At 42.7% G+C, this 25,839-nt stretch overlaps 1 protein-coding gene and 1 long non-coding RNA gene across 7 annotated transcripts in view; one reads left to right on the forward strand and one right to left on the reverse strand.

The window, feature by feature from the left end:
- TRAPPC10 (trafficking protein particle complex subunit 10) overlaps positions 1 to 25,839 on the reverse strand; it is a 101,219-nt gene that overhangs the window by 63,902 nt on the left and 11,478 nt on the right. For 3 of the 5 annotated variants that reach the window (XM_038407455.2, XM_038407474.2, XM_043506519.1), the window contains exons 2-3: positions 1,499 to 1,580; positions 677 to 812 (exon numbers count right to left, since the gene is read on the reverse strand). In XM_038407455.2, the coding sequence (XP_038263383.1) occupies positions 677 to 812; positions 1,499 to 1,580 (218 nt within the window). Of the gene's footprint in view, positions 1 to 676; positions 813 to 1,498; positions 1,581 to 7,441; positions 7,511 to 25,839 lie in introns of those variants that run through there. The other 2 variants (XM_043506512.1, XM_038407483.2) reach the window with 2 other exon arrangements.
- On the forward strand, positions 15,125 to 25,119 carry LOC119857936. 2 transcript variants are annotated; one of them, XR_005293736.1, is made up of 4 exons: positions 15,125 to 15,181; positions 21,053 to 21,169; positions 22,461 to 22,603; positions 24,220 to 25,119. It is a non-coding gene; the product is annotated as an uncharacterized LOC119857936 (long non-coding RNA). The 2 variants fall into 2 exon arrangements; XR_005293737.1 differs by having other exon boundaries at positions 24,874 to 25,119.

Here is a 25,839-nt window from a genome sequence, read left to right on the forward strand (position 1 = left end):
GGGCGGGGGGTCCCAGGAGGGGGTAGTCGGGGACAAGGAGCAGTGGGAGTTGGATGGATGGGGGGGGGTTCTGAGAGGGGCAGGCAGGGGGCAGGAAGTGGGAGAGGGCAGGGACCAGGCTGTTTGGGGGAGGCACAGCCTTCCCTACCCGGCCCTCCATACTGTTTTGCAATCCTGATGTGGCCCTTGGGCCAAAACGTTTGCCCATCCCTGTATTATACTCTCCTTGCATTCCAGTTTACCCACTATCAGGTGGTGTAATTCCCAGATCTCCTGTAATGTCTTATTTATGAAAGACAGATTTGCACACTAGTGATTTTCTAACCTGCTAGTTTTAGTATAATGCATATCATTTCACTCCTCACCTTCCATCAGAAACCACAACCGATTACCTTGGTGATTTAATGCAGTTCAGAAATTCAAGTTCCCCAAAGCTTCATCCTTCTCAAGTGCCATCTAGTAATATCAAACTTGTTTCATATTAGGACAATGCAACTCCCCCAACCATTAGTGACCCTGGTAGTAACAAACGTAACTAATAGGAAGAAGGGGACAGGGTGTAGAACCAGCACATCCCATTTACCAAACTGGGACAGGGCAGAGCTTATTTTACCTTCAGTCCCACTCTCACCTTATTATGTGTATGGTTCACGCTTAATATTTTCCTAATACTTACACAACATTCCGTCCAATAAATATGAAGGAAGGGAAAAGTCAGGAGAGCCTTGTTTCCTTCTTTGGGTAACAGCTCTTCTTTAAACTGAACAAAATTAGATTCAAGATGAATCATCTTAGGAGCACGTCCATAAGACCTATACAGAATTTTAAAAGAATTACAATTCATAATTGAGAAATATAAGCAGCAAAACTAAAAGCAGAACAGAAACGACAGGGCAAACATTACAAATTTAGCTTTTTTAAAAAAAAAGCTCACAAAACTTAATTGCTCTCTATGGTTTGATTTGAGTAGCGTCAACTCAAAAATTCATTTGTTTTCTCATAAAATAAGACACATTCTCTTTGCAAGGAAAAGGGCTGGAAACTTCCAGCTTTCATTTTAAAAAGGATTCTCCTTTACATGTTCTTGTGTTCCTCCAAAATTAGAGGCCGTCTTTGGCTGTGGACGTGACAGGGTCCAAAGCACAATTCTGTTTTTAACTCTTTCCCATATGCCCATCTAAACAGGAACCAGAATTATCTTCAAAGCATGGTTGCCCAAAGTGCAACCTAGAGATACCAGTAAAACTAATTTTTAGTGCAGCTAATCTCTTTATGATTTTAAATTTAGCCTGGGCTAATCGTGGGAACAAACATCTCAAAGGGCCCAACATTCAGAATTCAGGGAAAATTGGCTCTGAAAACCAGAAATCTTTCCCCCTGTTCAGTTTCCAAACCCAACACAACTCACTGCACAGTGCCACATTAGTAGTCACATTTTCCTAAATCCAACAACATGCATCAAAATAGAGCAATGGCTGGGGGTGGGGAGAGACTCTACCTTCTCCATTCCATGGGTTCTTTTGGAAGCTGCTGAGAAAGCATGGGATATACAGAAGTGAATAAATTCTGATCTCCAGCACCTAAAATTAAAGAGACCCATATTTTAAAGAAGTTCCCTTTTAAAAATTTATTTATATATATTAGAGAGAGAGAGAGAGAGAGAGAGAGAGAGAGAGAGAGAGAGAGAGAGAGAGAGACAGACAAGATTTAAGAGTAAACTATACCACATAGTTACATTTTAAAAAAAACTCATTTCATACTGGATACATGGATAACACTGCTGTATTGAAAAATGCTTTAAAACAACATCTTGTTACTGAATCTCTCTACGAAAAACCATTCATATAGCTGTCCCAAAATTCCATAGAAGGTGTGAGAAAGGAACTCTGCTACAGCCAAAGGTCCACTGTTGTATATCACCACAAAAACAGAACAGCCTCCAAAAACTTCAACCAGCTTACTTACACAAGATCGTCTAGGTCGGAGTAGGCAAACTATGGCCCACGGGATAGCCACCCCCATGGCACCGTGGTCCCCGCTCTGCTCCAGGAAGTGGCCAGCACCACGTCCCTGCAGCCCCTGGGGGGCGGCAGGGGAGAGAGCTCCGTGCGCTGCACTTGCCTGTGAGCACCTCCCCCGAAGCTCCCATTGCCCGGGAATGGGGAACCACAGCCAATGGGAGCTTCGGGGAGGTACCCACAGGCAAGTGCAGCGCGCAGCGCTCTCTGCTCCCCCTCCCCCAGGGACCGCAGGAACATGGTGTTGGCCGCTTCCTGGAGTGGCACAGGGGCCAGGGCAGGCAGGCAGGGAGCCCACCCTGGCCCCAGTGCGTGCTGCTGCCACCCCAGAGCTGCTCCAGGTAAGTGGCGCCAGACTGGAGCCTGAACCCCTGCCACACCCCTCCTTCACCCCAACCCCCTGCCCTGAGCCCCCTGCCGCACCCTGCATCCCAGCCCCCTGCCCTGAGCTCCTGCAGCAGCACTCCTCCCTGCACCACTGCCCTGAGCCCCCTCCTGCACTCCAAACTCCTTCCCTGAGACCCCTCATACAGCCCACACCCCTCCTCTGCCCCAACCCCTTGCCGTGAGCCCCCCCCACACCCAATCCCCTGCCCCAGCCCTACATTCGTGGCCCTACAAGCAATTTCCCCAACCAGATGTGGCCCCTGGGCCAAAACGTTTGCCCACTCCTGGGCTAGATACTAATACCACTGTACTATGAAGCAAGATAAATATAACAAAACTTACAATCCAGTAGAGAAAACAGTAACTGATTTTCAGCAATATAACATTATCCAGGTGACATTTACATCCTTGGCAACAAGAGGTAATATGATATTGACCATACCATTTAGTCTCTTCCCAACCCCCCAAAACAATCAAGTAGATCAGGAGAAAAATCTTAGTTTTAGAATGGTTAAGTTTTATTATGTATTATATAAACTTACAAAACAGTGAAGACTACATCCCTCATTTCAATACTCCTTAAGTTTAACTTTTTTTAAAAAAAGTCTTTTCATAATATAAAACTTAGAACCTCAAGACCTTTTTACTTTCAAGGGATTTTATCTAAATTCCTACACATCAATTTTTGCCCACTTTTAAACTAGAACATGAGTCAGCCATTGATTTTTTTCATTAAGTACATTGTTCTTTTTATCATTTGAGTACCACCTCTCCATTAAAATGAGATCAGTAACTAGTTTTGCAGCTCAGAGTAGATTCAAATTGTATATTTGATATAGGAAACTAAAATATATCAATAATAAACCATTTGAAGAATAGTGTGCATCAGATTTAAATTTTAAGTGTCAAATTTTAGACCTATAAAAACAAGATTACCCCAAAACTTTTAAAACAATGAATTCACACAATCAAAAAAAATCCTGATGTAGTTACGATTAGGGGTAATGTTATCCCAAGGCATCATAAGGTAAATTAACAGAGAAATGGACTTGTAAGAAGTGTGAGAGGTTTTTTGCCTCTCAACTTGAACTGTCTCCACTGAGAGTATAGAACAACCTCATCCTATGATTGTGTGAACTGAGAAGAAAGAAAACTCCCAACACTTACAGATTCAGCCATTCCTTAGCTTGCCTTATAACACCTTGGAATGGGAGAACAATTCAGCTTTTAAAATTTGGTTCATAATCAAGTTTTGGATTGGTAAAATAGCTCAGTACGCTTATTGCGTAGTTTAGCATTTAGTAAAAAGGAAGGAATCATCAATCACCAACACTTAAAGTACCAAAAGGAGAAGTAATTCTAAAGAGGTGATTTGGATATTTTTTAGTTTCAAAAAATATGCAACTACAAGACCTCGAAAAACAGTGAACAAAATCATACGAAGGCACTAGATTTTTTCATGTATTTTTTTTAAACAATTGTTGCTTAGCATGAAGCTCTCTCAACTAGCATTAACTCATCTTTATAAATGCACTGAGATATATTGGATGTTTAGCTATATTTAGTTTAAATCGTGAAATCTGAAACATTTTAACACCAAAAGTTTGGTTTGAGATCCCAGATATCTTTAATACAAGAATGACAGGACACAGTTTATATCCTGCTTCTGAGCTCCCTGTTGGCAGTGTCACAGAACAGTAATTTTCAACCTCTTTTCATTTGCAGACATTAAAAATTTCAAATTGAGGTGTGGACCCCTTTGGAAATCTTAGGCAGTCTAAGTATACTAACAAAATTTGCCAATGACAAAGTTGGGAGGTATTGCCAATACGGAAGAGGACCAAAATATCTTACAAGATAATCTGCGACAACTTTGTAAACTGGAGTAATAGAAATAGGATGAAATTTAATAGCGCAAAATACAAGGTCATGCATTTAGGGATTAACACGAATTCTTCCTGTACATTGGGGACTTATCAGTTGTAAGTGACAGAGGAGGAGAAAGACCTGAGTTTATTGGTTGATCACAGGATGACTATGAGCCATCAATGTGATGTGGTTGAGAAAAAGGCTAATGCAGACCTAGGATACATCAGGCGAGCTATTTCCAGGAGAGATAAGTATTAGTGCCATTATACAATGCACTGGTGAGACCTCATCTGGAATACTGTGTGCAACTCTGGTCTCCCATATTTAAGAAAGATGAATTCAAACTTGAACAAGTGAAGACAAGGGCTACTAGGATGATCCGAGGAATGGAAAAAAACCTACCTTACGAGAAAAGATTTAAATAGCTTGACTTGTTTAGCCCAAGCTAAAGGAGGCTGAGAGGAGATAGGATCTCTTTATAAATACATCAGAGGAATAAATACCAGGGAGGGAGCAAGGAGAGTTAAACACCAATGAAAAACACAAAACAAAGATATAAACTGACCAACAACAAATTGAGGCTTGAAATTGGATGAAGGTTGCTAACCATCAAAGGAGAGAGATTCTGGAACAGCCTTCCAAGTGGAGCAGTGGGGACAAAAAACCCTAACTGGCTTCAGAACTGAGCTTGATAAGTTTATGAAGGGGATGGTATACAAGACTCCCTACAAGGGCATGCAGCTGATCTGCAATTGGTATAAGCAAACATCTTCACAGCTGGTGATAGGACACTAGATGGGGAGGGCTCTGAATTACTACCGAGAATTTTTTCCCAGGTGTCTAGCTGGCACATCTTGCCCACATGCTCAGAGTCTAACTGATCACCATATTTGAGGTCAGGAAGGAATTTTTCCCAGGGTCAGATTGGCAGAGATCCGAGGGTGGGGGTTCACCTTCCTCTGCAGCATGGGGCACGGGTCACTTGCAGGTTTAAACTAGTGTAAGTGGTGGGTTCTCTACAACAAAGTCTTTTAACCACAATTTGAGGACTTCAGTAACTCAGCCAGAGGTTCTCCTGTAACATGCAGAAGGTCAGACTAGGTGATCATGATGGTCCCTTCTAACATTAAAGTCTTAGAGTCCGCAGACCACAGGCTGAAAACCCTGGTCACAGAATGATTTCAAGTTATCAGAAAAATCTTCCATTGTGTGGCCTTGCAAGTGATATGTATTGAAAGAGCAAAGCATATTTTCCCTTCCAACAATCTTTGCAACAAACTAAAAAGGTATTGGCAGCAGTAATATCTTGTATTTGGAGGGAACAGATGTTGAACAATAAAGAAGGTACAGTAATTTCTCATCCCTTCATATTTCATTTAGGCCATAGCTCCCCATCAAACTGAGTGTGAAATTCAAAATGGGATGTGCAAGTAGGTAAATTTTTTTTTAATCAAACAACAAAGATCTCACTTTTTCCTCAAATGGGATTTTCTGGCAAGAGCAGCAAGCTTTTCAGCTGATAGCAACATGTGTGATTTTTGCAGCTGATGACAATGGCCAACATGTCTTTGGTAAAGTTTTAAACAACTTTCCATACAAGGTGTCTGATAGCCTCCAGGTGCTAAAGCAGAGGTCTCCAAACTGTGGGGCATGCCCCGCCAAGGGACATGGAGGAACATTTGGGGGGGCATGGCGGGGCCTCGATAGGATTGCCACCTAATTGCTGGTAACTGGACCATGGAGGCCCTGACCCACCACTTCCCCCAAGGCCCCATCCTGCTCTGCCTCTTCCCTTAAAGCCCCTCCCCCATCACATGCTTCTCTCCCCCACATCTGTCCATCGCTCGCTCAATCATCTCCACTCCCTCCCCCATGGTTGGGCTCCCTTTGCTCTGGGGCTGGGAGACCCTGAAAAGGAGCCTGCCTGCAGGTAGGAGGTGGCTCAGGCTGAGCAGGAGCTAGCATGGTTTAATGACCGAGTGTCTCCCCATGCCCAGCGGTAACAGGACTTTTGGTGTCTTGGCAGTGCCCAGTCAGATGTACTGACCGGACCCCTTTTTGACCCAACTTCCCAGTCGAAAACCGGGCAGCTGGAAACCCTAGGCCCAGGCCAGTCCCCACAGAGGACGAGAAGGGAGCGCCACCCAGCTCTGCTCCTAGCTCTCCATTGGCCCTGTCCCCAGCCATGGCCCCAGCCCCCTTACATCTGTCCTCATTCCCCAACCCCTTCCCCCCCGAGAGCCACAACAGACAGGAGTAAGGGGAGGGGGACATGCAACCCTGAAAAGTTTGAGGACCACTGTGCTAAAGCATCACATATGCACTCTGGAAGATTTGCTTGTCCTCCTCAAAGGGTGAGGAAAAAAATGGAGAAAGAAAAAACTCAAAAGGCTATAGAAGCCAATAAAACAAGATGCTGCTTTAAATCAGCCACAAACCTCATTAGACAGCCATTCCTAGCGCTACTGGGAAACATGGGAGAGGATGCAAGCACACTGATCAGATCAGGAATGAGGGCAAAAGCACTGAGCCTCACTTCAACTGCTAATTGTGCTGAGGAACTGGCAACAGGCATTTCCCTGTTCCTCTAAAACAGTGCTTCTCAACCAAGAGTACACATACTCTTTGGGTTATGCAGGTCTTTTGGGGGGTACATCAACTCAAATATTTGTCTAGTTTTACAACCAGCTATGTAAAGAACACTAGTGAAGTCAGTACAAACTAAAATTTCATAGACAATGAATTGTTTATACTGCGCTATATACTGAAATGTAAGCATAATATTTATATCCAAAAATTTATTTTATAATTATATGATTAAAATGACAAAATAAGCAATTTTTCAATAGTGTGTTGTGACACTTCTGTATTTTTATGTCTGATTTTGTAAGCAAGTAGGTTTTAAGTGACAAGAAACTTGGGAAGTAAGCTAGACAAATCAGACTTCTGAAAGGCGTACAGTAGTCTGGAAAGATTAAGCACCACTGCTCTAAAACGCTGACAAAAGACCCTTGGCCCATCAAAACTGCTGGAGCAGGAAGGAAAGAAAGGTGAACAATTCTGGCCGGACAGAAAGGCCCACAGAGAGCCCCAAAGAACGCCTGCCCCCCTCCCACTTCTTCCTTCCAGAGAGACATAAGCATGGTCCCCCAGCGTGGCTATTGTACCTTTGGAGTGCCAGTAAGTGGAACTGGCTTTCAGCTTGGGTGATCATATGAGGAACCTTGCATCAAACCCTAAGCAAGAAAAAGGCAGAAAACCTAATGTAGAGACAATGAATATGCACACACAAGAGAAAAATGTGACCAGAACCACAAAACTTCCGATTTCTAGCACTCAACAGTAATATCACAATGAAGGAAGAGTACTGTATGCAGGCACAAGTTAATGTATTAAGTGCTGGCATGGGAATCTGAACATGGACGTTATAACATAATCATACTGCTCTGTATTCATCTCAGAGCTGTTTTGTTGAGGGAAAGCTAATATGTGCAGAGCTGGCACCTTTTGGCGCCAGCCACTGTCTGTGCAGCACAGACCGCAGCACATTTGGGGAATCGTTTCGGGCCTTGAAACTGTTGTCCTTCCTGTCTTTGTGGTATGCGAGGCACGTTGTATAACTGCATGTTCTGTTTTAATGATAAAGCTGTTGACATTCTCAGAACACGAGAAAGCACTCACCAGAGAGTGGCTGAGGATGGGGTGAGGATGGAATTCATTGGTTAAGGGTGCCGATGCACGAGGGCAGCACGCGATGTCAGATGGTATATAAGCTTTGCATAAACTGTATACGGAGTCCCCTCCTGACTAGCGGGGGGGCACCACGCTCGAGCGTAATACATTAAACACAGACTGGAAACTCTGCAGATCTCGACCTGGTTTTTGGTGCCTCAGCCTAAAAACTTGAACCGTGCGTGACCGATCAGGTATAATTCGCAACAGTTTTGGCGACCCAGATGGGACTTTAGGCTCGTCACAAAAGGCGTACTGAGGTCGCGTTCCTCCTCGCGGACAGCTCTAGCTGGCAAAAGGTGAATTTACCTTGGAGAATTCCGACGGGTGGAAACACGAACAGTCGCTCGGATGATAAGGTGGCACATTAGGTGTCCCCTCGGTTGCCCAATTATGGGCTCTGGGCAGAGTATCAAGAAGGGGACCCCTTTGGCGGAAATTCTAGAGAATTGGAAGAATATTTCAGGCACCCATGGGTTAAAGAAGAAAACTATTGTTTTATGTAAAGTAGAATGGCCAGTAGTTCAGGCCCTTCCTCAGGTATCTATGCAATGGCCACCTGACGGGTCATTTGCAGGGGAAATATTGACTGCGTTGAGAAAGAGGCTGGAAGATAAGGCTCCAGCCCAGATGGATTACTGGTATGTATGGGACAATTGGGCTTATGCGCGTGCGAAAGGACATCCTCTTACTTATCTGTCCCAGGGGTCTTCGGCCCCACCCTATCCTCTGCCTACTTCCTCTCCCTTTCCTCCAGCTTATTCTCAGCCTTCTGATTCATGCCCGCAATCCTCCCGGTCGCAGCCTCCCTGTTTATGTGGACCCATTCTGGATCCACCGATTGCTTTGCAAGCCCCTCTTATTCAGCAACCTCGTCTCCCATACGGTGGACGGAGGTGAACAAGTTGTTTTCCCCTATGTGCACTGCCCCTTTGGCCCAGGCGACTTGATAACATGGCAACAGCAGATGCCTCGCCTGCGTGATGATCCGGAACAGGTATTACAAACGATTCGATCTGTGTTTACTGCTTTTAATCCTGCCTGGGGGGGATGTTCAGGTAATTTTGGACACACTTTTTACTCCCGATGAGAAGTATTCCATCTTGGATGCCAATAGGCGCTGGGCAGGAGAGGATAATGTCCGTACTGCCTGGCCCCTTGTTGATCCTGGTTGGACCCTAATGTTTCTGCCCAAATGGACCTCCTTAAAGCAGGCAGGGACGGTCTCTTAGAGGCGGTGCGTAAAGCAGGTAGTAAGTCAGCTAATTGGTCTAAAATTCGTGAATGTCAGCAGGAGATCACTGAGCATCCCTCTGCCTTCCTAGCCCACTTGCCGAAACGAGTCCGCATATACGGTGACGGCGTCGACCCAGAAGCAGAGACAAATCATCCAATGATGGTTTCCTTTTATGTCGATCAAGCAGCTCCAGACATTAGAAAATATTTCTCTAAACATGTGCCTGATTGGCCAGGGAAACCTCTCCAGGAAGTAGTCCGCTTGGCCACTTTCGTGTTTGATGGCAGGGACGAAGAGAAAGCTAAGGAAAAGCGTAAACAAAAGAAGGAAGAAGCATGTTGGCAGCCGCGTTGCAGGTCTCAGTTGGGAGTCAGAATCGGCGGGAGCATGGCGGGACGAGAGGCAGGGGGCGGGGACGAACAGAGCCAAGAGGAAATTGGGTAAATACGAAATTTGGCACTTGTAACTACTGCAAACAACCAGGACACTGGAAAAGGGAATGTCCCCTCTGCCCAAAGGGGGCCCCTTGGCAGGAGCCAGTGCACAATGACCTGTCCGGTTTTTCCCAGACTTCTCAAGGGTATCCTCCCACCAACCCTTTGAATCAAATTGACCCCCAGTGACTGGAGACAGAGATTTTGGGAACTTTGGGAGAGTTGGAGTGGGACCTGGGAATGCAGTCACAAATTTACCTGCAAATTGGGGAACGTTTAGTGCCTTTCTTGGTAGATACAGGAGCCACCCTTTCCACTATAACGTTTGTGCCAGGGCCAGTGTCTAATACTAAGGTGTGGGTGCAAGGTATAGAAGGAAACCCCTGCCCGGCTCGGTTATCTTACCCTATCCCCATTAAGCTTGGTTCTCTAAAGCTATCCCATAGGTTTGTTATAATGCCGGAGGGCCCAGCAAACCTTCTGGGATGAGATGTGCTGGGCAAATTAGGAGCACATATATATTGTGCCCCTGAGGGGCTTCGTCTGATTGTTCCAGATTCGACAGTTGCCTCTCTTATGACATTGACTACGTCCGTTCCCAGTGTACCCTTTGAATTGTCTAGTGTTCCCCATTTTTTATGGAGTACAAATTCCACTGATGTGGGTCTCCTTAAATCTGCGGTTCTGGTGAGTCTAACAACTAAAGATGGGCCGCCCCCCTCCGTGAAGCAGTATCCCTTGCCAAGGGAAGCGGAGGAGAGTATCTCACATGTTATTGACAGCTACTTGGCACAAGGAATTCTGGTTCCTTGTAGTTCACCCTGTAATACGCCCATCCTTCCGGTAAGAAAACCTAAACCAGGAACTGACGGGCACCCGGTTTATCGGTTTGTTCAGGATTTACGCGCTATTAATGACTACATTATAGCCCCGCATCCAGTTGTTCCTGACCCGAGTACTATTTTGACATTAATTCCTCACTTGGCCACTTGTTTTACTGTAGTCGATTTGTGTGCCGCGTTTTTTAGTATCCCTTTACACCCGGATTCCCAATATTTATTTGCCTTTACCTGGAAAGGTCAGCAATTAACATGGACGCGGCTCCCCCAGGGATTCTCTGGATCCCCTATCATCTTTTCTCGCATTCTCACAGCAGATTTGAAGGACATTGTTTTGCCCGGTTCTTCGGTTTTGGTTCAGTATGTAGATGATTTGTTGATTGCCTCTTTGGACTATAGCACATGTTTAACTGATTCTGTCGTTTTACTTACTGCATTAGCGAATAAAGGTCATCGTGCGTCCCCATCCAAGTTACAGCTGTGCCTAAATCAGGTAATTTATCTCGGTTTTGTAATTCGGCCTGGGGAGCGTTTATCATCTCCCGATAGAGTGCGGGCAATCCAGGATTACCCGCGCCCGACAACAAAAAGACAGTTACGGGCTTTCTTAGGGGCTGCCAGCTTTTGTCGACCTTGGATCGTGGGGTTTGGAGAACTGGTAAAACCCCTGGTCCAAGCTACCACGTCATCAACCCTCGACCCGATTTCCTGGACTATGGAGAGGGAGACTGCCTTTACAGCGGTTAAAAAGGCTTTGGTTACGGCGCCCACCTTGGGATTCCCGGACTACGGTAAACCATTTTTTCTTTTTAGTCATGAACAGGGAGTGGCTAGTGGAGTCCTCCTACAGTATCTCGGAGACCGCCCACGCCCATAGCTTATTATTCAGTACAACTGGATCCTGTTGTCCGGGGCTCTGTTTCCTGTGTGCGGTCGATTGCCGCAGCGGCAATCATGGTTGAGCGTTCGCGACCGATAGTTCTGGGACATCCCCTGACTGTTTGGGTCCCCCACGAGGTTGAAATTCTTTTAAAACAGCATTCTACCCAGGCGTTGTCTCCACAACGCGCTCATAAATATGAACTAATTTTGTTGGCCGCTGATAACATCACTCTACGCCGCTGCAACACTCTTAATCCAGCGACTTTGTTACCCCTCCCAGAGGATGGCACCCCTCATCATGTGTGTATGGACGTCGTCACCCAGAATGGTAAGCCCCGCCCGGATCTAACAGATTCTCCTTTAATGGAGTCCGATCTGCTTCTCTTCACAGATGGGTCCTCATATTATTTAGATGGCTATCGGGTTTCGGGGTATTCAGTGACTTCCCAGACCGATGTTATAGAAGCCGCTCCTTTACCACCATCATTTAGTGCCCAGGGTGCAGAGTTGTATGCGCTCACGAGAGCTTGCTTATTGTCCGCGGGAAAAACTGCTACCATTTACACAGACTTGAGATATGCTTTCGGAGTTTGTCATGCTACAGGCCAGCTTTGGAAACAGCGTGGATTTCTAACTTCATCAGGTGCAAAAATAGCTAATGGTCCCTTGATTGCCGCGTTGCTAGAAGCTATTTTAGTTCCACGCCAGGTGGCAGTGGTACATTGCTATGCACACAAGCACTCCGATAGTGCTGTTTCTCAAGGTAAGCTCTACAACCTCTTTCTGTGTCGGTTACCCTCCCCTTGGATGGGTCTTTCCCACCTGCGGATTGGACATTAATGTACACTGATGTATCCTTGGAAGAATTGGGCGAGTGGAAACGTTGGGAGGGTGTGGAGGGCGTGGACAAAATTTGGCGAATCGGGGGCAAACCTATTCTTCCCCATCGTTATTTACTGGCAGCTGCTCATTATTTTCATTCCCTGGGCCATGCTGGTATTCAAGGCACAGTGGCTGCCATACTCCAATCCTGGGCGGCACCACACATTTATCCTGCGGTGAAGCGTATTCTTGGATTCTGTTCAACTTGTTTGGCATTCTCTGCTATGACTCTGTCTGATGCCAGTTCGCGGGGGGGGGGGGGGGGGGGAAGAGACCTTGGGCGAATTTTCCATTTCAGCGTCTGCAAATGGATTATGCAGACATGCCCAAGTGTTCAGGATTCCATCACCTTCTCGTTATAGTGGACCAGCTATCTGGGTGGCCTGAAGCAGTACCGACGAGGAAAGCAGATGCGAGGTCTGTAGTTAAGTTTCTAATGAAGAATATTGTACCTAGGTTTGGTGTTCCTGAAGTTATAGATACAGATCGAGGCTCGCACTTTACTGCGAAAATTTTGGAGGAACTGTATAAATGTTTGGGAATCACTCGACAATTACATACTCCGTATCACCCTCAGTCTGCTGGTCAGGTGGAACGCATGAACCGAACAGTAAAGACAATGATAGCAAAGTTCTGTAAAGAAACTGGACTTAAATGGCTGGAAATCCTGCCAATCGTCTTATAGCATATAAGGCAGACACCGCGCATGCCCTTGGGCCTGTCCCTATTTGAGGTGTTATTTGGTAGACCCGCTTTAATTCCAGGAACCTACGTTCCAGCACATGCTAGTCTCTTGGATGGTGACGAAACTCTGGCCAAATATGTTGCTAGGTTACAAAAGGAGCTGATTGATAATCAATTTAAAGCTCAATTGTGTCAAACTGCACTGTTGGGATTGCAAATTCACTCACTTAAGCCAGGGGATTGGGTTATGGTAAAAAGGATTCCCCGCACAGACCCCTTGGAACCTAGGTGGGAGGGGCCGTATCAAGTTCTGTTATGCACTTATTCTGCTTTAAAGGTTGCAGGAAAGAGCTCGTGGATCCACCACAACTAAGTTAAAGCAGCGACAGCGCCTCCCCAGGACCCGAGTGATCCAGCGTACGAGCCATTCCACGGATGAATATTACAACCAACCCGTGGACCGAACCCTCCAATTACTGGAATCTTCACAGCCCACCAGGACTTCTTGTATTTCTCTTTTGAACTTGTATATTGGGAATAGGGGTTTTTGTATGGTACCGGGGCGGATGTTATTATTGGTATGGTTGGCCCGGGGGCTTTTCCCCCTACTCCCAAGTCCAGTACAAGGGTGGGCAGGTAACAGTTTTTTGAATTTGACTCGGGCTATTACGCAGAATATAAATCAAACACAACGTTGGATATGTATCCATACCCCCACATATATTAGTCAGGGAATTCCATTGGTGGGGGCCCCTATCCCTACTAATGAAACGCGGTTGTCTACATTATGGGCTAATACTACCTTTCATTGGAATATCACTATTCAAACATGGTCTATTGACATGGTGGCCCAGGGCAATTATGCAATCTGTGTTAGAAGAAATTGGAATCCTGAAAATGGGAATTTTGTAGGAACTTTTATGGGGTGCAATCGTACTATCAAAATTAGTTCGGGGATGGCAACCGTTTCAAATTATTCAAGGGCCCCTTGGCCCATCCCTGAAGGATCAGGGTGGTATTGGTTGTGTAACCACACAGCCTATAAAGTTCTTCCAGTAGGATGGTATGGTACCTGCACCCTAGGAGCAATAATCCCTGCTGTAACAGTTTATCAGAGTCTAACACGAAAACAAATTCGCAATATAGTATGGAGGGATCGGCGAAGTATCCCTTTTAATTCCCTTATCGAGCGGCCCACGGGTTTTCATTCCTTTGCACGCTGGTTTCTGCCATGGTTAGGAGTAAGTGAGCTAGAAAAAGCTATAGTTAATATTTCTGCTGCCTTAGAGCAGATGGCCAATGCCACTGCAGATGCTTTATCTGCCCTCCAAACTGAAGTCACACAATTATCTCAAACAACCCTGCAAAATCGCTTAGCATTAGATTACCTTCTCGCTAATCAGGGTGGGGTATGCGCTTTAGTTAACTCCAGCTGTTGTGTTTTTATAAATCAACACCATAGGGTAGAGACTGATATCCATATCCTCAAGCAACAGGCGACTTTATTTCATCATATCAGTCTTGATAATACCAGTACTGGATTGCAGGAAGTATGGAATTGGCTCACATCATGGATGCCGGATCTCGGGGTCTGGGGAAGACGTGCTCTGTACATGTTCATATTGATTGCTGTTTTCTTTGCCGTGTTATTTGTATGCCTTCAATGTTGTAAAATGTGTTATTCGCAGTTATTAGTCCTTCATCATGGTTACTCAGCTCCTATATAGTGTTAACTGACATACAAAAAAAAAAGGGAGGACTGTTGAGGGAAAGCTAATATGTGCAGAGCTGGCACCTTTTGGCGCCAGCCACTGTCTGTGCAGCACAGACCGCAGCACATTTGGGGAATCGTTTCGGGCCTTGAAACTGTTGTCCTTCCTGTCTTTGTGGTATGCGAGGCACGTTGTATAACTGCATGTTCTGTTTTAATGATAAAGCTGTTGACATTCTCAGAACACGAGAAAGCACTCACCAGAGAGTGGCTGAGGATGGGGTGAGGATGGAATTCATTGGTTAAGGGTGCCGATGCACGAGGGCAGCACGCGATGTCAGATGGTATATAAGCTTTGCATAAACTGTATACGGAGTCCCCTCCTGACTAGCGGGGGGGCACCACGCTCGAGCGTAATACATTAAACACAGACTGGAAACTCTGCAGATCTCGACCTGGTTTTTGGTGCCTCAGCCTAAAAACTTGAACCGTGCGTGACCGATCAGGTATAATTCGCAACAGTTTATGACCTTGCAGTTAATCTTCCCTCCCTTGCAAAGTTAACATGCTGCAGAATAGCAACATTTGATGTTAAGGTATTGCCACTTCTAGAACTGTAATTTCAGAATTTAAAGAAAATTATGGGATTGTTAACTTCTGTTTATTATTAGATTTCAGTGTATTTTTTATTAACAATATTTCCCTTCCCTCTAATATTCAGCTTTCAGTGATTGCATTAGATTATTAGAAATAGAAAATTATTTTCAAAAGTTTTAAAGCTAAGGTAATGACTATGCAATACAGACAAGCATGAAAACTTAATGAAATTTTACAGGCATCAGTATCTTCTCAAAAGATTTATGCATCAGCAACAAAAATAGAACTGAATGAAGTTTCTGAAGACTTAACATTTTAATAAATTTGAACAAAATGGTAAAGAGGATACATTTGCTAGAAATCACCCTGCTCAAAGTGTAATAAGTAGTTTACCATAATATATACAACTTCACCACTTTCCTGTAAACATCTTGCATAATATGTATAAAATGTACTACAAATACAAGATAGTAATACAGAATGAATTAGGGTGGATACAATTGATATTGGCTCTTTGTTCATGAATAATTAGAGTCTTCACAATGGACTATCTTCTATTCCTCAAAATGAATTTCCATATCTTATAATAAATGAAAATTAGTTTTCAGTTCCCCATATGCAATCTCTCACACAGCAAAAGCCATAAGTAATTGCCAAATTTAGAATTTAAAATCCCTTTCCAGGTTTCATTTTTAAAGGTCACTCATTGTGCAAGTTAGAGACTGTCTACAATTAGGTGTGCAGCAATTCTCCATTTTTGGAGCATAGTGTGCCTAACCTGCTACACATGATCATGTCTCATTTGAAAGCTTATTTTATGTACATATAGATGAGGTTTGATGTGGAGCTGTCATATGGTGCATAAGACTGTAGGTGAGGTAAAAAAATAGTACCCAAAATGAGAACATGTCACTTTTTGCACAGTTCCAAAAACACTGCAACATGATTATGAATAGCTTTTACTGTAAGTTCATTTCAATATCTTAATGTGGTGCTTATTGGTTAAAGCTACCAATGTATTAAAAGGACTTATTGGTTTTGCATGGATGCATTTTTTTAAGCAGGTGGCAAAAACAGCAAACATTTTGCAATATACAGACATGAAATGTTTTCACATTGCATATTCTTAATTGTCAAAATCTCAAGTGATAGTAGTTTTCTATATTTTCAACTGAAATTTTCTGACCAGATAAGTTTTATAATGAAGGTTGTACATCAGTAGCAGCAGATCGCATGCCCATAGTTTGTACTGCATGGTGGATTGATATAAATGTATGCGAATTCCTAATGTAACGCTTCTCCTTTTGTAAGCTATAGTACGTACAGCGAAGGATCTTGTCTGCCTGCTAGAAGATTTGAATTTGTAATCGCCTATGTATGCAGTACAAGCCTTTGAAATATCCTAGAAACTAGCTTAATTCAGTGACACTTATGCACAGTATTAGTGTTAAAGATGAAATATACAGCTTCATATTGGGCTTCAATCAAAGTGCTCATTAAACAAAAGGGGCAATTACTAATATATATCTAATTTAGCACAAGTCTGTATAGTTGTGAAAAATTGTGGTAGTGGTGATGCTAATGCTAACAATATATTTGGGAATTTTACTTCTACAGGGAAGTTACAGTATAAGACGACATGGAGGATACAAGCCCCTTAAATCTTAAATCAAAGAGAAAGACTCCACAAATTTGACAAAGCACATTTTTCAATAAAATCAAAAGAATGCAAAAAACTGTCAAAAGTGCTGGACAGAATTCTGTGATGCTGGCAGCAGAAGCCAGAAGAAATGAATTGGTGGCTACTGGATGAGTTTTATAGTTTTAGATGATGGGCCACCAATATGCTGTCACAGGGATTGCTTACAGAAATACACAAGCAAGTTGACTTTGGCACAAAAGTCAGAGTCTGTATTGAACACAAGAAAGAAAACAGACTCTGAATCTGTTAACAGAGCATCATGTTCACTTGCTTCTGTAGCCACCAGAGCGAGCACATCTTCCAGCAATCAGTCCTGTTGCACAGTTTGCTTGACTTGATTGCTAAAGATGCAGTTTATCCCGCAACAGGTCTTTCTTCCTAACTGAGTAAAATGAATCAAAGCAAAACCATCTAGTTACACTGCAACACAGTCACCTTGTGACACTGCATTTTATCAGTTGATTGAAGAGAAAAACAATGATTTTATGTACAACAAGGCTCCTCTCCCACATCCAGGCTGTTACAAAAATATAACGCCTTACTTCCCTCAGATGTAGAAACTGCAAGCTATTCCAGTAGAAAGTTCAGGCAAAATTAGAAAAACAGTATGGTTCTGCAATTTAATTCTATGCACAGCATGGATAAAGTAAGTTTACCATTGTTCTATGCAGTGCAACAGTAGCTGATGCTATCCAAGCTACTAGTAATCTGAAGCAGGAACTTAAGTCATTCATATATTTTGTGGGTGTTCTTCTGAGCAAGCCTGACGAACAGCTTTCAAATGAACAAGGAGTTTGTATTGTATCTCTTCAGTCACTTAGTCTGAAATAGCTAAAATGAAAGCCTCAGAATATAATCCAAAACCACGTGATTGTAGCTCATAGAGGTCAGCTACTTGTGCCCCAATTGGTGCAGGAGTTTGTCCTTTGATTGATAAAGATGCATATAATTCAGCCAGCAAGGAGCATCATCCTTCAGAAGACATTCAAAGAAAGTGCCTCTCAACTGTAGAGTGTACAGTACTTAGCAGTTCCAAAATCACACAACCGCACATAAATCTTGCAGCACAACTACACCATGAATTCTGCATCAATTATGGTGAGCTGAGGGTTCACCAATAAGGCTGCAAAAATTGAAGCAGAAAGATTCCAAGGAGGCGTGTTCATTCCAAATGGAATTGTACCACTTCAGGAGGGTGGAAAGCTCATTCATGAAGGAGGAGACAATATAGACACCAACATACAGACCAGTGATGGAAAGAATATGGCCCATTTAATAGAGTGGGTTTCAAGAACAGTTTGCAGGTAGTGCAGCATCACAGGAAATACCAGTCTCCCTGGGTAATTAGAGTCTCATATACAGCATGCAGTGTTTGGGGGGGGGGGGAATAAAAAACCTAGAACAGACTCAGAACCGACTTGCCATGAAAAAGTATGTAAGAAAAATCAATTCTGTCTACAGTCAGCATACTCTTCCCTGCACAGAACTGTGTACATGCCAAGGCAATAAAGACTGGTAACCCAAGCACTCTCAACAGAAATGATAATGATTAACATGATGATAAAGAGGTTGACTAGAAATGTCACTAATGCGAATACATTTACATGATACTTGTAAAAATTTATTAGATTTTGGTTTACCTTTTGGATTGTTGTTGTGATGCTCTGAGATCAAAGAAATCCAATTTTATGCTTTGAAATAATACAGTCATTAAACCAACCAAAATTAATGCAAATATATTAAAGTGGTGATTTTAATGCATTGATGTAATTGTTTCTATGATAATGTCACCACTTGACAGTTCCACATCATATCTCATCTTAAGTAGCCATAAGCAGCTTTCTAATGATGTATGATGCATGTGTGTATAGAGAGGATAAATTAAATTGACCAAATCAGTGGCCGTTCCTGCTCACCTAGATGTGAAAGTTCTAACCGATTTGTATGACAACTGGCAAGTTAAGTTCCCTGTAAGCTGCACAGCCAAGCAGCAGCCTATTAAGCACCACGCAGGAGCTCAGAGAACCCAGCCCTTGTGGACCTGCCACAGCCGGGTGACAAGCGCCCCAGCCCCAACCCAGCCACAGGATAGGTGCCCTGGGCCCAACCCACCCCTGCTGTGGCCAGGGGACAGGCGCAAGCCCATGGACCTAGTCCTGGAGCTGCCACCACGGGGAGAGGCGCCTCTTCCCTCCCCCGCAGCACAGGTGCTGCTGTGGGGAGAGAGAGGGGAGTCCTCTCTCCCCACCATAGCCCCAGGGCAGCCTCCACCCCAAACCCCTCATCCCCAGGCCGAGCCAAAGCCTGCACCCCCAGCCAGAGCCCTCCCACCCCTGCACTCCAACCCTCTGCCTCAGCCCCGAGTCCCGTCCCACACTCCGAACCCCTCGGCTCCACCCCCACCACATGAATTTTATTATGTGTCACACATCACCTTCAATAATGGTGAACATAATAAAATTAATTCTGCACGTTTGGGAAAAATTAGAGGAAATGCTGCTGGCAAGTATATCATAATTAGGCAAATATTTAAGGGGGTTTTGCTGCAGTCTCTCAAATGTAAGAAATTAAGGAAACCCTTAACTACATGAAGATTACTGGCAACATCCCTCTTTCTGAAGATATGAAATATATTTATTTTTGAACCTGGTGAGGACGACTTCTTAACAAGGGAAAGATTTCAGCTTTCCTGTCATTTCTTAGTGCAATGGTATAGTTCATCCAAGGTTCCATGTGCAACTCAGGCCAACTGTTACTGCACCAACAAGATCATATTTTGAATACTACATTTAATTTCTGGAATACTGAAGTGGAAAGCAGAATGGAAAGTGCCCCAGATTTAAGCAGCCACACCATGCAGTGTAGAAAATAGAAGGAGATGGTGATAAAAAGATGGAAGGCCAAAATTTAGCCAAAAAAGGTGGGAGGCCATCTTTTATTCTCAGCCAGGTATCAGATGTTAGTAAGAAAGAAACTTTTGTATATGACCCTCCTAGGGCAGTACTTCACCGATTTGAAACTGTAGTCAGTTTTATGTACCATTTTCAAGGCCTCTCAAATCTCTCTGTACTTGGCCAAGGTAGAGAGAATTTCAGCTATGCATTTAAGCCAAATTTGGTACCACAGAAGGGAGTGTTACTCCATATACATAACGCCACAAAGCAATAGCTATCTATTTCTGGTGGCTGGGAAAGAGATATAAACCTTCTTCGGTCAGGCCACAGGGCTTCCCTGAATTAATTCTTGTTTGACCTTGAGCACATCTTTTAGCAAAACAACATTTAATTGTTCCAATGGTTAATTACCCTCACTTTTAAAAATTTGCTCCTTATTTATAGTCTGATGGTGATTAACAGTTTAATTCGGATAAATCTCAAAAGGAATTTCATGAGAAAGAAAAGGCTAGCCAGGGGGCTCCCCCTGTCAAATTTCAAAGCCCCGCTACAAACAAAGATGTTTGAGCTTCACAAAAAAGTGGTAGCCAGAATATTTTAGAATCGAAAAAGTGTTAGCCAATCTAAACACAGGGGGTAACAGACAATATCAGTGACCTAAACATGGTCAGAAAAATCTTGCTGAAGAATATAATGCAGAAATGGAGCCAAAGTATTTATATAAAAACACCGTGAAACATAAAACATACCAGTATTCATTTTCCATAAATTCATCAGCATTTAGTTTAACATTGCAATATATTAGTCTGTCAAAACACTCTAGTCCATTGACTTTATTATTTCAAGCATTGTTACATTCAAATTAGTAGACGGAGGTCAGGTACTTGAGCTGGCCTAGATTACTCCACAGGAGATAGAGATGTCAGTTCCTCCCACCGCCATCTTAACTTTAAGAAAGTTAAGACTGATATTCTTCAGAAAGACAAAGAAGGTTTATTAAGGAAGCGATAAACTGCAATTGTGGTTGCTCCAGAAAGGTAGGTGTGAAGCCTGATTCCTCAACCCCTTTGGCAATAACTTCCAACAAAATAAACCCTAAACAAAAACATCCCAAAACTATACTGTGTCACAACGGATGACCTTAGTCTGAATTAGGTAGCTGATGGTGATATCTGTCCTTGCAGCTCGGGTTCGTTGGATCCTGGACCTATGGCTGACCATGGAGCCTGGTTATGGCTGGAGGAACTCTGGACCATCCATGTACAGGAACCAGGAAACAGCAATGCTGGAACCAGGATCAGGTAAGTTGTCTTAGGTGTTAGATGACATTGATTCAGGTGTAAGATGTCATCCAGATCGATGGGGTAGATCTTGATCTGTAGAGGCAATCCTCGATGCCCGCGCAAACAAGACTGATACCAGCTGCCTCTCAGATGAATAGCCCATCACTTAGGGTGTGCGGTCCTTTTATACATCTATGGCACAAACATTCCAGGTTTGAACTGTCTGAACTGGACCCCTAGGGGCTGTTGCTCCTTTCCGCCACAAATGACAAGAAGGGTGACAAATATGGAGTCAGAGTTGTTAATTGTCCAGACTCCATTTTGAATCACAAGTCCATTAGCCACATTACCTTAAGTAACTGTTCCTTATAACTATACGTTAACACATTAAATTCAGTATAGACATCAATGTGAACGTAACTGAGCATTTATATAGGGAAACTTCACTCCAATAGGTTTCTTGAAACCCCATGAAGCCTGTTAAAATGAAAGCATTCTGATCCATTACATAGCAAACTGGAGAAAAGATTTTAATATGGTGCCAGAGGAGCACAACAGTGTCAGCAAAACATTCATTTCTTGTGACATGTATTTAATAGATATTATTCACAGTCTCTTACAGGGTGGATTGATTTAAATCAAGGCTATTTAAATCAGTCAATCAACTTTTCCATTTGTACTTCAGTTACTTTCTAAAGAAAGGTGCATTTGCACTGGTTAATATAACCATTAGAATGTTGATTTACAACTAAATAGAGCTTTTACGCTAGATTTGGAATATTTTTTTTGCTACCTAGGTGGGTACACTAAAATGATATGTATTTATTTAAGCAATTATATAGCTTAATATTTTCAGATTCTAATTAACTGTACACTTGCAGTATGCTAGAAAATGGTGAAAAATCTATTTATTAGATGATTGTGTCAAGTGATATTAGGTTAACTTGTATTTAAACAAAACACAAAACAGCATATACAATTTTTTATTGAACAAAACAAGCCCTTACACAGTACCACTTATTAGTGCCATGTATATAATAAACCTTGACCTCAAAAGTTGGATCATTTTCCCCCTCATTCTCTCTTTCATAGAAAAGCAGCCTTTAACTCAAAGTTTTTGGTAGACGCTCATGGATTCAGCATATTTATTTTTAAATGTTTTAAGAGATAATGTTTGGGCTTTAAACTGTTTAAAATGAAATCTAAATTTAATATAAAATATGTATTTTTAAAAAGAAAAACATCAAAATAATCCAATTTAAATATTTTTTTTAAAATCATCCATTTTTATCCACCCTGGTTTCTCAAGATAGTCTGAAATAGAACTATACAGTCAATGATCTCCAGATGCCTGTAGTGTACTGCAGAAATTTTGCTACTCGCTCTTCACCACAGTACTCTTCCTACATTGCAATCCAGGAGCATTACACCAGACCCTACAACTGATTTAAGGTTAGTTTGTGAAGTTTACTATGAGCTTAACATTGAAACAAATTTAATCCCCATTATTGCTGATTTTGTCTTAACTGCAATTTATAGTAGCTGGATAAGGTAAGTCACACAGAACAGCAGCTGATTTGTAAGTCACAGCAGTTCGTACAAAATGAACTACAACTTAATGGTCTAGTAACGGCTTGCCAGCACATACATGGGAAACGACTGTTCTGATCAAGGGCTATCAAAGGCTAAAAAGGAAAAATCCCTACATTTATTGTTGGAGAATGAATGTAATGAAACGGAACACTTCACATTGCTCCCCAGAGACCCCACTCTGCAGACACTCCTGAAGACTTCAGCATTTAGACTCTTGAGCCAAAAGGATCAACACTATAACAGAATCCCCCAGGGCAAAAGAGTCAGAGAAGAAAGCCTAGATGACCCTTACTCAAAAAAGTAACAACCTTAACAGACTGATCATAACTTCCACATCTGAGGATGTCTGGATAGGAGATCTATTGCCACAAACTGATAAAGCACTCTACTATATACTGTACACAGAGACTATTATTTTAAGTGATAAAAGAAGCTATTTGGAAAACAACTTAACATGACCCTTAAATGAATAAACTTGGTACACCAATACTTTTCCAAATAGCAAGATCCCAGGATTTTTAATTATACGTATGTAGCATTTCACATGACCTACAGTTTATACCAGAGTAAATAGCACCCCATGAGCAAAGTCCAAAGGTATCGAGTTAGACACAGTCATGTATTTGTATACCGATCCCATTCACGCAGAGTAAAAAAGCAATGCTATAGGGATTAGTGTCAGTTTTGTTGGCTCTATACATATTCCTCCACCTCTTAAAACAAAGTAATTTCATCTTTGCTAGACATGTAATTTACAATAGTTCAGCCTTTTAATGCTGAAAACCTAGAATATAATTACAGACCTACCAAATTCATGGCCATGAAAACTGCATCACAGACTGTGAAATCTGATCTCCCCTGTGAAATCTGGCTAGTGTAGGAGAGAAGCAGGGCTGGGGGTTCTTACTGTATGCCAGTCTCCAGATGCTGGTCCTGGTTGGGATGGGGAGGGACTGGATTTCCTCTTCCTCTGCAGGGGCCACTCCTGGGGCTGGGTCAGACCCACCTCCAGGAACCTCCCCCAGCTGCAGGTAGCTCTAAGACTCCCGGCTGGGAGCCTCGCTCTGAAGGCAGCACTGCTATCAGTAGCAGCTCAGAAGTAAGGGGGGCAATACTGCAAACCCCCCTGAAATTTACGATTTTTAAAATCCTATGACTCTGAAATTGACCAAAATGGACCGTGAATTTGGTAGAGCCCTAAATATAACTAAAGCTACCACACCAAGTTTAAAAAGTCTGGTTCATCTCAACTCAAACGGAGACGCATACTTCTGATTAGTAAAAATGTTTCCATCACTTAAAGAGATGAGGCAAAGATCTTTACAAGAGAATGACAGCACATATATTGTTCCTTAGGGGAGCACACAGAAATGCATCTAGAGTAGAGCAGCAAATAGAAGAGTCATAAACCACTTTATATCCGCAAATGGTTTATGTCTGGAACCTACAGTAAGTACTTTTATTTTTTCCTTCAGTTACTCATTGTTGACCCATCAATTTCATCAGGAGTTTAGAAGATGCAAGAAGGGCCATACAACAATGTGAAATACGTCTGGCATTTGTACAGTGTCTTTCTTCTGAGGGTCTCAAAGTACTTTGCAAAGAGAAGGTCTGGATCTAGCACTCATGATCTATAAGAGTCTTTCATTAGACTTCAATGGGTGCTGAATTAGGCCCTAAACCAATTAACTATGTAATACAGGAATTGCGTCCATTTTACAGGAAAGGAACCAGGCACAATTTTTTCCAAGAGTAGCTGTGGCAGTCTGTACCCTTATGTTTACCCCTCTTATAAGACTATGAAATTTTGTACAAAGTATGCCTCATATATTGATATCATTTGAAAACTCACAATTTGCTGATCATTATTGTTCTGGTAAAGTGTGTGGCAATGTTGTATGTCAAGTTATAAGATTCTACTATATAATACTTCTGAGACATGTTCCAAGTTTGCAAGAACAGCCACAAACTAGTTCCTCAGAAACAAAAGATAAACCAACACATCAGCCAGGTGTCAACAATATCAAATGGACGACCAGCTGGTCAAGTGGCTATTATTTGGCAGGAAAAGGTGTGAGCAAGAAATGTATATCTTGGCAAAAAACAGCTGGAGGTTCCTGTCTCCACAGGTGGTATCAACACCACCTGAAAAACAAGGGAACTAACACTGAACTGGAGGTGGTGTCCTGGTCGAAAGAAATCCAGCCAGTATGACTGCTGAAGCATGTGGTGAGAGACTTCTTCTTTGAATTCATTTAGCTTAAATTAGATATTAGCTACATTTTACCTTTTTTCTTGTAACCAATTCTTACTTTTATGCCTCATTACTTGTAATCACTTAAAAACTTTGTCATTAATAAAATTGGTTTATTGGATGGGATATAGACATCTGCCTTCACTGTAAGAATACTGAGAGGGCACAAATCAGCTGTGGAGAAGGAAAGGATCTCCAAGCCATACTGTAGCAAAGGATGTGGGAGAGAAGTGAAAGGGTGTGCATAAATGGGAAATAAATAATTTTGGAATCTTCCACAGGATTGAAGCCAGGCTGCCTCCTGGGAAGAGAAAATATTTGTTCTTTTGGAATTGGCCGAGGTAAGCCTTGGATTTCCTTGTAGACATAAAAATTATGAAGATACAACAACAAAGGATGCCTCCTTGTAGTAGTGTATCCCTTAAATTTGACAAATGTAAACCAGCCCTAATCTGGAGGGAGGCGATGGTAGAATTCTTCTTGTTTGGTCCTCATAATGGCAGGACTACTAGTCACTGTCCCTGGGTTAGTGGACAAAAACTGTCCTTCCCAGGTTCTTGGAGCACTTACTGTGTACAACTAGTCTATATCCTACCTCCAAAAAGATTGTTTTTATATCATAAATATAAATACACACAGAGCAATCTTAGTCTTCAAGTGATGTCACCTGCTCACTACAAGCAGCAGTAATGCCAATAAACCCAGTTATCCTGAGTCTCAGCTTAGTGTCCTAATCACTGGACCATCCTCTCTAGAAGCTTCGTATCTAAAATGTGAGCGCATCCTTTGGAGTCATCTCTGTGTAGTTGGGGCACAAGTCTGCCTTTCAGAGGACAGAGGA

The sequence above is a fragment of the Dermochelys coriacea genome, chromosome 1 (assembly GCF_009764565.3).
Source record: "Dermochelys coriacea isolate rDerCor1 chromosome 1, rDerCor1.pri.v4, whole genome shotgun sequence".
NCBI classification, from domain to species: Eukaryota; Metazoa; Chordata; order Testudines; family Dermochelyidae; genus Dermochelys; species Dermochelys coriacea.